This window comes from Scyliorhinus torazame, chromosome 20 (genome assembly GCF_047496885.1).
Source record: "Scyliorhinus torazame isolate Kashiwa2021f chromosome 20, sScyTor2.1, whole genome shotgun sequence".
Classification (NCBI taxonomy): Eukaryota; Metazoa; Chordata; class Chondrichthyes; order Carcharhiniformes; family Scyliorhinidae; genus Scyliorhinus; species Scyliorhinus torazame.
Window position 1 is genome coordinate 2,702,611 of NC_092726.1, and position 14,494 is coordinate 2,717,104.

At 50.1% G+C, this 14,494-nt stretch overlaps 1 protein-coding gene across 1 annotated transcript in view; it reads right to left on the minus strand.

Moving 5' to 3' along the window:
- Nucleotides 1-877: 877 nt before the first annotated feature.
- LOC140397064 (F-box/WD repeat-containing protein 1A-like) overlaps nucleotides 878-14,494 on the minus strand; it is a gene marked incomplete at its 5' end in the record, with an annotated part of 54,801 nt that continues 41,184 nt past the window's right edge. The window contains 3 exons of the mRNA XM_072486096.1: nucleotides 878-5,734; nucleotides 8,482-8,673; nucleotides 12,575-12,653. Coding sequence (XP_072342197.1) covers nucleotides 8,512-8,673; nucleotides 12,575-12,653 — 241 coding nt within the window. The remainder of the gene's footprint in view (nucleotides 5,735-8,481; nucleotides 8,674-12,574; nucleotides 12,654-14,494) is intronic.

A 14,494-nucleotide genomic window follows, 5' to 3' on the forward strand; every position in this document is an offset into this window, starting at 1 on the left:
GAACCCAGTCCTGGTAAGGCAGCAGTGCTAACCACTGTGCAACCTGAGATACTGAGGGACAGCTGCAGAAAGGAGCCATCCTCCAGGTGAAATGTTAGACCAGCGCCCTCTCTGCTCTCGGAGGTGGACAAAATGATTCAAACTCACTCTTACAAGAGTATGCAAGTTCTTCCCAGTGTGCTGCCCAATATCTATCCCTCAGCCAACATCACTAAAACAGATTAACTGGCCATTTCTGTTTGCACAACCTTGCGGTGAGCAAAGTGGTGGTCACGTTCCTCGATGTTCGACCGCAGTGACGTTGAGGAAGGAGCTACCTGAAGGCCCGCTCCATCCTCAAGCTGATCTCAAGCGGGGACCCTTGCTTGAATAGAATCTGCTGCACTAGTACAATGCTGGGATTGGTGCTGCACGGTTTTCTTTATTCATTCATGGGTTGTGGGTGTCGCTGCTGGATGGGCCAGCATTTATTGCCCATCCTTTTTTAAAAATAAATTTAATTTTTCCAATTAAGGGGCAATTTAGCGTGGCCAATCCACCTAGCCTGCACATCTTTTGTGTTGTGGGGGCGAAACCCACACAAACACGGGGAGAATGTGTAAAATCCACACGGACAGTGACCCAGAGCTGGGATCGAACCTGGGACCTCGGCGCAGTGAGGCAGCAGGGCTAACCCACCGTGCCGCCCCTACCCGCCCATCCTTAATTGCCCTTGAACCCAGTGGCATTTTCCAGTCAACCACATTGCTGTGGGTCTGTGGTGGAACACAAAAGTGAATGCATTTCTCACTCCGTGTCCTGAACAGGTACACAAACACAGAGACACGATGAGCAATGCAGGGAGAGGTCACATCACAACAAAAAAAAAAAGACCAGAGAGTTTTAAATTCATTTATTTTCATTCATCATAATCACAGCATCCTGTGCGTCTCCATCTCGAACACGAGCAGATCTCCCATTCAAGCTTCGGTTCAATTTTTTAAAAACACAAAATAAAAACTTTCAAACATTGTTTCAATTGAAAATGAGAGTGAACTTGAGGGGCTGTTTCTAAGCTGCGGACTGTGTGGGAATTTGTGCATCCCTGCCTAACCCAATGAGCCAAGTGCAGGGTTTTGATCAGCAGAAACTGTTTTGGATGGTCAGCCGACGACACAGATTCCAGGAAGTTTGTGAAAGAACCAGAGGTGAGATGGGAGGAATATTTGATAAAACAGTCAACTGTTACAATCTGCAATGCACAACAGGGAGAGGGAAAGGGTTCAGGGGGAATTTTCAAAAGGGAATGCGATCAATTTGAAAAGGATAAAAAAGCAAGGGTGGAGGGAGTGACTAGCTCTTTGGAGGAGTCAGCAGACAGAATGGAGCTGACAGCCCTCCTACACCGTGCAATGTGAATACACTACATATTTCTGTTTAGTGATTGTGAATGATATTGGGGGGAAAGGATTTGTCAAGGAGTTTGATGTGAGAGAGCAAATTTATCACAATTTGATTCAATAATACCAAGCTCTCTTGCAACATAAATGGGACGCTCACCCCATCACAACACACAAACTCCTACCAGAGGTGCTCACTCGCTTAGAGGGAAGAATGACCACATAAGACTCAAGCACTTTCACTTTTCCTGTCAAACAGATTCAGATCCAAAGAGTCACTACAGTGCAGAAAGAGGTCATTCGGCCCATCAAGCCTACACCTATCCTCTGAAAAAAACACCCCATTGAGGCCCACTTGCCCACCCTATTGCCGTAACCCCATCTAACCTGCACATCTTTACACTGAGAGGGGAAACCGGAGCACCCGGAGGAATCCCACGCAGACACGGGGAGAACATGCAAACTCTGCACAGTCACTCAAGGAGGGAGTGTGTAGGAAGGAGATAGGTAATAGACAATATTTTGCATCGCTTATTTGGAAAGTAAAGGGTGCACATGCAGGAATGTGGACATCGGAACTTACTTCAAGAAAAACACGAAGGGTTCGGTTGAAACTTCCATTTTAATTTTTAAAGCCATTCTGGCTGTCACTTCTCCGAGAAAGAAAAGGTGGAGGGCGATTCGGCAGAATGAGATGTTTCCACTTGTCTAAAGTTTGGGACCAATATTAGATAGTCACTAATAATTTAACACAGAATTGATCCAGAGAGTGGTGAGATTGTGGAACATACTCCCACATGGAGTAATTCAGTCTAATAGTTTAGATACATTTAAGTGGAGGCGAGATAGGTACAGGGGAGAAAAAGGAATAGGAGGATGTACTGTTAGGGCTGAGATGCAGACGGGTGTGAGGAGCTTTTTTTTTTTTTCTTTTTATAAATTTAGAGTGCCCAATTCATTTTTCCCAATTAAGGGGCAGTTTAGCGTGGCCAATCCACCTACCCTGCACATCTTTGGGTTGTGGGGTCGAAACCCACACAAACACGGGGAGAATGTGCAAACTCCACTCGGACAGTGACCCGGGTCCTCGGTGCGGTGAGACAGCAGTGCTAACCACCGTGCAGCCTGTGTGAGGAGCTTTTGGAGAGCATGTATAAATTGGGTTGAAAGGCATATTGTGAATGAAACGTAAATGATCGGAGTAGGACATCTGGAAGCGATGTCTGTAAATACCACACAAGAACATTTTATAACCCCTGGATGGTGCAGTGGTTAGCCCTGCTGCCTCACGGCACCAAGGACCCGGGTTCGATCCCGGCCCCGGGTCACTGTCCGTGTGGAGTTTGCACATTCTCCCTGTGTCTACGTGGGTCTCACCCCCACAACACAAAGATGTGAAGGGAAGGTGGATTGGGCACGTGAAATTGCCCCTTAATTGGGAAAAAAAGAATTGGGTACTCTAAATGAATTTAAAAAAAACAATGTTATAACTCAGTGAAGTCAAGACTGATGACCAGAGAAGCGAACAATTTAAGGAATGGAAAATAAGCTCCAGATTCTTGACGAGACACAAAGCGGAGTAGGCAGGAATGAACATTTCGTTACTCAGTGTTTGGACCCACTCTCTATTTGCGCGTTGAAATGGAGTTAAGCGACCCAGGGAGCTGGCTGGAGTTTCAAGGTGATGTTCTCGAAAGAAAGTGGAATCATTTCTGACATTTGAAATCCGTGCATGTTAGGAGAATGATAAACTGCAATTTAATCACGAACCACATATCTTAAAGAATGCATTTTTTGTTTTTAAAAAGACTACATAAATAATCCACAGAACAATACCTCAAAACAAGAAAATGTAGAAAAATAGGACAAATTGCTACCAAAGCAAGAGTGAAGTGATAACAGGGGAGCTCGTACCCCACCCTCCCCGAACAGGCGCCGGAATGTGGCGACTAGGGGCTTTTCACAGTAACTTCACTTGAAGCCTACTTGTGACAATAAGCGATTTTCATTTCATTTCAAAAGAAGAGCTTGTACCCCGAAGGGTAGGGGGGAGTACATGGGGGAGGGAGGGGAGAAGTTCGGACTGGTTGGGTTCGGAGCGGAGAAATTACATTCATGAGAAACGTGGGCATTGTCTGATTGTTTGAGGGGTGTAAGGTGGTGAGGAAAGCAGAGGTCAGATGTCGAGGGCCGTTTGGAGAGGTCCTGGCCTAAAACAATAACTTGGTTTTCTTTCTCACCCCCTTCCACCAAGACTCCACTTTCCCACATGCCAAAACACAACTGGCCCAAGTGTCATTGGTCACCCCGTGAGACCAGATGAGCAATTTGACTGTTTGAGGCATCACCCCAGACCCCCAACTGTTCTCTCCTAGCAATGGGCTGTGGATTGTGGTCTTTATCAGTAAACTCTTGATTGATCCCTGGCTGCTCCCCCTCCGTCAGGCACCCCCCCCCCCCCCCCCCCGCTTTTAGGGTCAACCTGCTTTTACCCTCAATTCCCCCACCCTCCCTCCTCCAAAGTCAACAATTCCAAGTCCAAAGTGGCATAAATACCCGGAGATTGGGCATCGCACTGATAACAGCAGCAACTCCCAGCTCCATGTCATCAAGGCAGTCTTGGTCAGGAACGTTGTGTAGTGTAGAACCCGGATGAGGATGGGGCAAGGGAAGCAAACACATAAAAGAAAGACCCCCGCCCAAAACAACTTCTCCACAACACGGACCTGCCGTCATGAGACACAGCTGAAATGGAACCTTTAAAAGCCCTGGGGTTTCACCAATGATTAAAGGAAAGGTTTCACAGAGAATACTTATTAAAATAAACTAAACACAAGGTACTGTACACAAACTGTGCAATAGTCACTGTCAATTGCACATTGGCTTTCAGCAACACAATATACCACCTTCCTCTTGGGACGAAGGTCATTACATAATTATACAACATCATAGGTGCTAATCAGAGCAGCACTGAGGCCCCTTCTGCACTGTTGCCTTATCTTTGATAGTTTCTCCCACCGTTAACGTGTGGGCTGCTCAACGTGGTGTGCAAGGACGTGTGGTGCTCCAGGTCACTGCTCACCGGACAACTCTGCAGACAACTGCCACTTTGACTGGGATAGGGTGCAGTTTCTCAGGGCTGCTAGTGACTCTGCTTCCCCATCCCGCCCAGCAGGCTTTTCAGCTCTGTAGCCGAGCCTGATCCTGCCATCTCTGATACCAGTTTAGGCATCATGTAGTGGTTGGAACCAGGCGCCAAGGCCAAATTCAGCAACAACAACCCCCTCCAAGCCAGCTCTGGACCAGGGTGGGCCTGTGCCTGCCGAAGAACACGGCAGGCACAGATCCCATGGATTTATTTTGGCAGCTGACGGCAAGATGGGCACGTCGAGGTGCTGAAAGAAGGGTGTTGTGCTTCATGGCCGGAATGCAAATTCATCAGCCCCCCGCCCCCGCCACATGGTCGGAACGTCACAGTGAGAACAAGCGATTAATAGAACAATCCCAACATTACACTCTCCACCGCAATGTTTTATTGGTTATTCAAGAACACACCGAGGAGTGACTCAAACTCTTGATGCCATGTCTCTACTTCTCTCCCCCTGCCCTCTGCAAGGTGCAGACTTTTACTGGAGCCTCACCATCGCATCCAAGCTGATATCCATCTCAGGCTGTCTCGCCATGGCATCACAGAAGAGCCTGATTTCGTCCTCCAGCTGGGGTGAAGGAGGGGTATTAGTAAAGAAAAGCGAGTCTGGCTCATTTCATTTTTCCCTCTCTCTCCAATCGTGCTGCAGGCCCTCCTTCCCGTCCCCACACAACCAGTTTGCTTCCAAGGCCCAGAGACACCTCGACCAACCCCAGCTAACACCTGCCACCTCCTACTCTCTGGGGCTCGCTATCATTAGTCAGGAAGCATCTTCAAACTCTGATGTTAAGGGGGAGAAAGAACAAAATAATCTGCAACAGTACAGATTTGGTCATTCCAGCATAACCCATCACCATTCCAGGGGCCCCCCCCTCGCTCTTCCCTTTCAGAAGTTTTTTCGTGTTTTGCTTTGTCTTCAAAAGTTCCTTCGAGAAATCAGTCCATACAAATTTACAAAATGAACAGGGTTTAGTTGCGTTGATATGGAGGTGGAGATCCAGTTGAAACTTCTTCCGTTGATGCAATGATATGTGGGGATTTGTTTTTCTGCTTTCTCAAATGCTTCATTCTTCACAGAGCAGGCACTCACTGCTCGCTATCCCACATCCTGAAATGTCCCCGTCAGAATGACCGCTTCCTTCTCTGAATGTGTGGCTCAGGGTCGTCGTTTTTTTTACAAGTGCCTAAAAGCTGCATTTTGGACATCCTGAAGAGAACAAGACAAAGAGAGGGAGAGAAGAGAGGAAAAACATCAACTCTTTACAGCAGGACAATGTGTTGGTCCTATCAAACGGCAAGTCTCAAAGTGGTTGCACGCCCTGTTAAATCTGCCTCCTCTTGCCGTCTCGCACTGTGGCTCTTCATTTCGTACCTAGCTGAGTGAAGGTTCCCAAAATGTGGGTTTAAAAAAAATATATATATTTATTAAAGTTTTTTAACAAAACAATTTTTTCCCCTTACAAACAATAAACCCACCGTAACAAAATAACACAAAATCGCCCTGAGCAAGATATATACATGGTAAAATTATATATTTACATAGCTTTATACACTGGCTCTCGCCCGTTCGTGCCAGTTTCCCCCACCCTCCAATGTTATCCCCCGCTCATCCGTCCCCTCAAACAATCTCTCGTTCCCCCCCGGGGTTGCTGCTGCTGCTGACTGACCTTCCTCTAACTCTCCGCGAGGTAGTCTAGGAACGGTTGCCTCCGCCTGTAGAACCCCTGCGCAGACCCCCTTAAGGCAAACTTAATCCTCTCCTACTTTATGAACCCAGCCATGTCGTTTGTCCAGGCCTCCACGCTAGGGGGCTTCGCCTCCTTCCACATTAGCAAGATCCTTCGCCGGGCTACCAGGGACGCAAAGGCCAGAATGCCGGCCTCTTTCGCCTCCTGCACTCGTCCACTACTCCAAATAGTGCTAGCCCCCAGCTTGGCTTGACCCGGACTTTCACCACCTGAGATATTGCTCCCGCCACTCCTCTCCAGAACCCCTCCAGTGCCGGGCATGACCAAAACATATGGACATGGTTCGCCGGGCTCCCTGAGCACCTTCCACATCTGTCCGCCACCCAACCACTACTCAACCTCGCCCCTGTCAAGTGCGCTCTGTGGACCACCTTAAATTGTATCAGGCTGAGCCTGGCACACGAGGAGGAATTAACCCTACCCAGGGCCTCAGCCCACAAACCTTCCTTGATCTCCTCCCCCAGCTCCTCCTCCCATTTACCCTTCAACTCTTCTACCAGCGCTTCCCCCTCTTCTTTCATCTCTTGGTGTATTGCCGAAACCTTGCCCTCCCCGACCCTTACACCCGAGATCACCCTATCTTGAATTTCTTGTGTCGGGAGCAGCGGGAATTCCCTAACCTGTCGCCTCACAAAAGCCCTCACCTGCATATATCTGAATGCGTTTCCCGGGGGTAGCTCAAACTTCGCCTCCAGTGCTCCTAGGCTCGCAAACGTCCCGTCGATGAGCAGGTCCCCCATTCTTCTTATCCCCGCCCGATGCCAGCCCTGGAACTCCCCGTCCATCTTACCCGGGACAAACCGGTGGTTACCCCTGATCGGGGACCACACCGAGGCTCCCACTGCACCCCTATGCCGTCTCCACTGGCCCCAGATCCTTAACATTGCCGCCACCACCGGGCTCGTGGTGTACTTTGATGGCGAGAGCGGCAGCGGTGCCGTCACCAGCGCCCCCAAGCTCGTTCCTTTGCAGGACGCCATCTCCATCCTCTTCCATGCCGCCCCCTCTCCCTCCATAACCCACTTACGGATCATCGCCACGTTTGCTGCCCAGTAGTAGCTCCCTAGGTTTGGCAGCGCCAGCCCTCCTCGGTCCCTACTGCGTTCCAGGAACCCTCTCCTTACCCTCGGGGTCTTATTTGCCCACACATACCCCATAATACTCCTACCTACTCTCTTGAAAAAGCCCTTGGTGATCACGATGCGGAGGCACTGGAACACAAACAAAAACCTCGGAAGGACCACCATTTTGACCGACTGCACCCTACCCGCCAACGAGAGCGGGAGCATATCCCATCTTTTAAAATCCTCCTCCATTTGCTCCACCACCCTCGTCAAATTCAGTTTATGTAGGGCCCCCCAACCTCTGGCTATCTGGATCCCCAGATACCGAAAACTCCCCTCCGCCCTAGTCAGCGGTAGGTCCCCTATCCCTCTTTCTTGGTCCCCTGCCTGTAATACAAAAAGCTCGCTCTTCCCTACATTGAGCTTATAGCCCGAGAACTCCCCAAACTCCCTCAAAGTCTGCATGAACTCCACCATCCCCTCCATTGGGTCCGCCACATACAGCAGCAGGTCGTCCGCGTATAGCGACACCCGATGCTCTTCTCCCCCACGGACCACCCCCCTCCATTTATTAGACTCCCTCAGTGATATGGCCAAGGGTTCGATCGCCAATGCAAACAGGGGGGACAGAGGGCCCAAAATGTGGGTTTGATAAGAAAGGGCCTTCAAATTTATTACAGAGAATCATAACGCCGGGGGTTGTGCAGGGAGAGATTTGCAGAGATTCAGCAAGTCACCGAAAGATCGGTATTCTTTTTCTAACTGCTTGTTAGAAGGTTTGCAACAATTGTGGATCTCTGCAACTCCCAACCTTGCCGCCCAGAATTTAAGCTTGGATTGGTTGGAATGTTGGAAAGCTGTTGGTTACTCTGGTTTGATGATGAGTTACTGGGGGATGGGAACCATTTCTCACCATGTACCAGACATCTGCACCTGCCGTCTGAGCAGAGGGACATTGCTGTGCGCAGGGCACTGGTTCGCCTTTCTCAGAAGAAGAAAAGTCACGGCTGGAATCAAAACCCGCATCACTGGGCTCGTTTGGGCAAGAAATCAGAGCCCCCCCCCCCCCCCCTTTTCACAAAGAATGGGGGAGATGGCAGTGGGGCAACAGTGTTGGCACATGCGTTCTGTACCCAACTTACCACGGCCGGTCTGACGCGAGAAGCCCACACCTATCTGGAGACGTAGGTGTACGTGCGGGGTGCTGACTGCGAGCCGTCCCCTTGCTCGGAGGGCACATTCAGGAAATCCCAGATCAGGATGGTGTCATCGTGAGAACTACTAACTATCTGGAACTCGTCAAACTGAAGCCTGAATACTCTCCCGGAATGCTCCTGCACAGGAAGAGAGAGAGAGAGAAAAACAGGAGGAAGGTGATGTAAACATTATTAGAAAAAAGCTCATGAACTGGCTTCACATTCCTGATACGGATGCTAATGTTGGGAAGTGCAGTGTTCCCCCGAAAAACAGCCGGTATTCCAGTCAGTTTCCTAACTACCTCCTTCAGCTGAACACAGGGGCCAGTTATACAGCCTCTCAAACCTGCTTCCACATCCAATATTCCTCATGAACTCCACTTTGAAACCCAATTCCCTATTCCCTAGTATCCAAAAGTCCTTCAAGCACAGTCTGAGCATGCTGAATCACTGACCATTCACAATGCTCCAAGAAACCCAGAGGTGCTCAACCCCCGAGTGAAGAAATTTCTCAACCTCGCTCTGAAGTGACTTGCATCTTATCCTATGTCTATACGGCCGAGTTCTCCATTCTCCCGCCAGATGAAACAGCCTCTCAGTATCCACCCTGTTTTAGCCTCCTAAGAATGGTGTCTGCTTCAATGAGGTGAACTCATCTTCCACACTCCCTTGGCCCATTCTGTGCAATCTCTACTGTGATTACCCACCTGACTGGGAGAAGCTTGTGCAATGTCCCCTTCAGACCAGAGTGGGCCGGGGATATCCTGAAAGGTTAACTTATTTCTTGATTATGACATGAGCTTCCGAGAAATGCCCAAGGTTGCTATGGGGTGATCAGCAAAGAAGCAAAGGGACGGAAAGCAAATTGTAGCGTTGTTCCTTTTTCAGCCTGTGCACAGAAGTCAGAACTGAGAATTCAGAGAACACAGAACGCGGAGAATTCTGAACGCAGAGAATTCTGAACACCGAGAATTCTGAACACCGAGAATTCTGAACACCGAGAATTCTGAACACCGAGAATTCTGAACACCGAGAATTCTGAACACCGAGAATTCTGAACACCGAGAATTCTGAACACCGAGAATTCTGAACACCGAGAATTCTGAACACCGAGAATTCTGAACACCGAGAATTCTGAACACCGAGAATTCTGAACTGAGAATTCTGAACTGAGAATTCTGAACTGAGAATTCTGAACTGAGAATTCTGAACTGAGAATTCTGAACTGAGAGCGCAGGACGCAGAGCGCTCCGGACGCAGAGCGCTCCGGACGCAGAGCGCTCCGGACGCAGAGAACTCAGGACGCAGAGAACTCAGGACGCAGAGAACTCAGGACGCAGAGAACTCAGGACGCAGAGAACTCAGGACGCAGAGAACTCAGGACGCAGAGAACTCAGGACGCAGAGAACTCAGGACGCAGAGAACTCAGGACGCAGAGAACTCAGGACGCAGAGAACTCAGGACGCAGAGAACTCAGGACGCAGAGAACTCAGGACGCAGAGAACTCAGGACGCAGAGAACTCAGGACGCAGAGAACTCAGGACGCAGAGAACTCAGGACGCAGAGAACTCAGGACGCAGAGAACTCAGGACGCAGAGAACTCAGGACGCAGAGAACTCAGGACGCAGAGAACTCAGGACGCAGAGAACTCAGGACGCAGAGAACTCAGGACGCAGAGAACTCAGGACGCAGAGAACTCAGGACGCAGAGAACTCAGGACGCAGAGAACTCAGGACGCAGAGAACTCAGGACGCAGAGAACTCAGGACGCAGAGAACTCAGGACGCAGAGAACTCAGGACGCTGAACTCAGAACGCTGAACTCAGAACTGAGAATTCAGAACGCGGAGAATTCAGAACGCGGAGAATTCAGAGCGCGGAGAATTCAGAACGCGGAGAATTCAGACCGCGGAGAATTCACAACGCGGAGAATTCACAACGCGGAGAATTCACAACGCGGAGAATTCACAACGCGGAGAATTCACAACGCGGAGAATTCACAACGCGGAGAATTCACAGCGCGGAGAATTCACAACGCGGAGAATTTACAACGCGGGGAATTCACAACGCGGGGAATTCACAACACTGAGAATTCACAACACTGAGAATACACAACACTGAGAATACACAACACTGAGAATTCACAACACTGAGAATTCACAACACTGAGAATTCACAACACTGAGAATTCACAACACTGAGAATTCACAACACTGAGAATTCACAACACTGAGAATTCACAACACTGAGAATTCACAACACTGAGAATTCACAACACTGAATTCAGAAGTGAGAATTCACTGAGAATTCCGAACACGGAGAATTCAGAACACTGAGAACTCAGAACTGAGAATTTAGAACGTGGAGAATTCAGAACGTGGAGAATTCAGAACTGAGAATTCAGAATGCGGTGAATTCAGAACGCGGAGAATTCAGAACGCGGAGAATTCAGAACGCGGAGAATTCAGAACGCGGAGAATTCAGAACACTGAGAATTCAGAACACTGAGAATTCAGAAGGCGGAGAATTCAGAAAGCGGAGAATTCAGAAGGCGGAGAATTAAGAAGGCGGAGAATTAAGAAGGCGGAGAATTCGGAACGCGGAGAATTCGGAACGCCGAGAATTCGGAACGCCGAGAATTCGGAACGCCGAGAATTCGGAACGCCGAGAATTCGGAACGCCGAGAATTCGGAACGCAGAGAATTCGGAACACCGAGAATTGAGAACACGGAGAATTGAGAACACGGAGAATTGAGAACACGGAGAATTGAGAACACGGAGAATTGAGAACACGGAGAATTGAGAACACGGAGAATTGAGAACACGGAGAATTGAGAACACGGAGAATTGAGAACACGGAGAATTGAGAACACGGAGAATTGAGAACACGGAGAATTGAGAACACGGAGAATTGAGAACACGGAGAATTGAGAACACGGAGAATTGAGAACACGGAGAATTGAGAACACGGAGAATTGAGAACACGGAGAATTGAGAACACGGAGAATTGAGAACACGGAGAATTGAGAACACGGAGAATTGAGAACACGGAGAATTGAGAACACGGAGAATTGAGAACACGGAGAATTCAGAACACGGAGAATTCAGAACACGGAGAATTCAGAACACGGAGAATTCAGAACACGGAACACGGAGAATTCAGAACACGGAGAATTCAGGCCACTGACAGTAAGCAAGGTTTGATCTGCAAGGATAACAGTTTTCTGTTCCAGAGTTTTTGAACAGATCACAGAATCATACAGTAGAGGCTCTCAGGCCCATTGAGTCTGCACCAACAACACTTCACCAATCCCACTTCACAGCACGCGGCCCATAGCTTTCAATGTTGTGGCATTTGAAGTGTTCATCCAAGTACTTTTTTAAAGGTTGTGTGGTTTCCTGCCTCGACTACCCTCCCAAGCAGTGGGTGCATCCCAGATTCCCACCACCCTCTGGGTGAAAATTCTTCTCCTCAAAACCTTGTTCTTGACCCTTGAAGTAAGGGGAAGAGCTGCTTTCTATCTACCCTTCCCGTGTCCCTCATCATCTTATCCACCTCAATCAGGTCCCCTCTTGGCCTTCTCTGCTCTAGCCTCTCTTCACAGCTGAAACGCTCCATCCTGGGCAACATCCTGGTGCAATCACCTCCTTCCTATAGTGCAGTGACCAGAACTGAACACAGTACTCCAGCTGTTGCTTAACAAAGTCCGGTACAGCCCCAACATGACCTTCACATCTTTCCTTGGGTCAGGAAACCAAAAACGGAGATCGCACTGGAGATGCAGTGTCACAGAAGGTCAAAAATACCTGCAGCAAGACTCCCTTACTGATGCCCACAAAGCCCTTGCAGTAAAGGTGAGGTTAACATTTGCCTTCCGAAAGGCTTGCTGAACCTTCGTGTTAACATTAGGTGCTCTCAGATTGAAGCCACAGCTTTCTGATTGCAGGGTAAGGGTGATCACAGAGCAAAGCATGCTCGTGATAAATAAAGGATGTCAGTTGAAGGGACATCTGGAATTCAGTCAGAAGCTGGATTCTTACCACCAATGTTCGCAGACAGAGAGTCCCAGCCGGAGATCGGGGGTCCAATGCAGCCACCAGGTCCCACACTTTAATTTTGCTTTAAAACAAAACAGAAAGAGAAGCCAAATGAATAAACGGAAAATTCAGAACACGGTCAGCTTTGGATGATCTCATTCCTCTGCCAGCAATGTGAACAGTCACAGCTCTTCCCCAAGTGCCAGATTGCAGGAGACTCCTTTGTGGAAGGTGCTACATCAATACATGTTGATGTTGTGCAATTAGAGACCCTGCTTGAGCAGCGACATTACACTTTCAATCCTGCTCACTCGGCTGAGGGTCAGTACTGAGGGAGTGCGGCACTGTCAGACGGTCAGTACTGAGGGTGTGCCGCACTGTCAGAGGGTCAGTACTGAGGGTGTGCCGCACTGTCAGAGGGTCAGTACTGAGGGAGTGCTGCACTGTCAGAGGGTCAGTACTGAGGGAGTGCTGCACTGTCAGAGGGTCAGTACTGAGGGAGTGCTGCACTGTCAGAGGGTCAGTACTGAGGGAGCGCCGCACTGTCAGAGGGTCAGTACTGAGGGAGTGCCGCACTGTCAGAGGGTCAGTACTGAGGGAGTGCCGCACTGTCAGGGGGTCAGTACTGAGGGAGTGCCGCACTGTCAGAGGGTCAGTACTGAGGGAGTGCCGCACTGTCAGAGGGTCAGTACTGAGGGAGTGCTGCACTGTCAGAGGGTCAGTACTGAGGGAGTGCTGCACTGTCAGAGGGTCAGTACTGAGAGAGTGCCGCACTGTCAGAGAGTCAGTACTGAGGGAGTGCCGCACTGTCAGAGGGTCAGTACTGAGGGAGTGCCGCACTGTCAGGGGGTCAGTACTGAGGGAGTGTCGCACTGTCAGAGGGTCAGTACTGAGGGAGTGCTGCACTGTCAGAGGGTCAGTACTAAGGGAGTGCCGCACTGTCAGGGGGTCAGTTCTGAGGGAGTGCCGCACTGTCAAAGGGTCAGGACTGAGGGAGCGCCGCACTGTCAGAGGGTCAGTACTGAGGGAGTGCTGCACTGTCAGAGGGTCAGTACTGACGGAGCGCCGCACTGTCAGAGGGTCAGTACTGAGGGAGTGCTGCACTGTCAGAGGGTCAGTACTGAGGGAATGCCGCACTGTCAGAGGGTCAGTACTGAGGGAGTGCCGCACTGTCAGAGGGTCGTACTGAGGGAGTGCCGCACTGTCAGAGGGTCACACTGAGGGAGTGCTGCACTGTCAGAGGGTCAGTACTGAGGGAGTGCCGCACTGTCAGAGGGTCAGTACTGAGGGAGTGCCGCACTGTCAGGGGGTCAGTACTGAGGGAGTGCCGCACTGTCAGAGGGTCAGTACTGAGGGAGTGCCGCACTGTCAGAGGGTCAGTACTGAGGGAGTGCTGCACTGTCAGAGGGTCAGTACTGAGGGAGTGCTGCACTGTCAGAGGGTCAGTACTGAGAGAGTGCCGCACTGTCAGAGAGTCAGTACTGAGGGAGTGCCGCACTGTCAGAGGGTCAGTACTGAGGGAGTGCCGCACTGTCAGGGGGTCAGTACTGAGGGAGTGTCGCACTGTCAGAGGGTCAGTACTGAGGGAGTGCTGCACTGTCAGAGGGTCAGTACTAAGGGAGTGCCGCACTGTCAGGGGGTCAGTTCTGAGGGAGTGCCGCACTGTCAAAGGGTCAGGACTGAGGGAGCGCCGCACTGTCAGAGGGTCAGTACTGAGGGAGTGCTGCACTGTCAGAGGGTCAGTACTGACGGAGTGCCGCACTGTCAGAGGGTCAGTACTGAGGGAGTGCTGCACTGTCAGAGGGTTAGTACTGAGGGAATGCCGCACTGTCAGAGGGTCAGTACTGAGGGAGTGCCGCACTGTCAGAGGGTCAGTACTGAGGGAGCACCGCACTGTCAGAGGGTCAGCACTGAGTGAGTGCT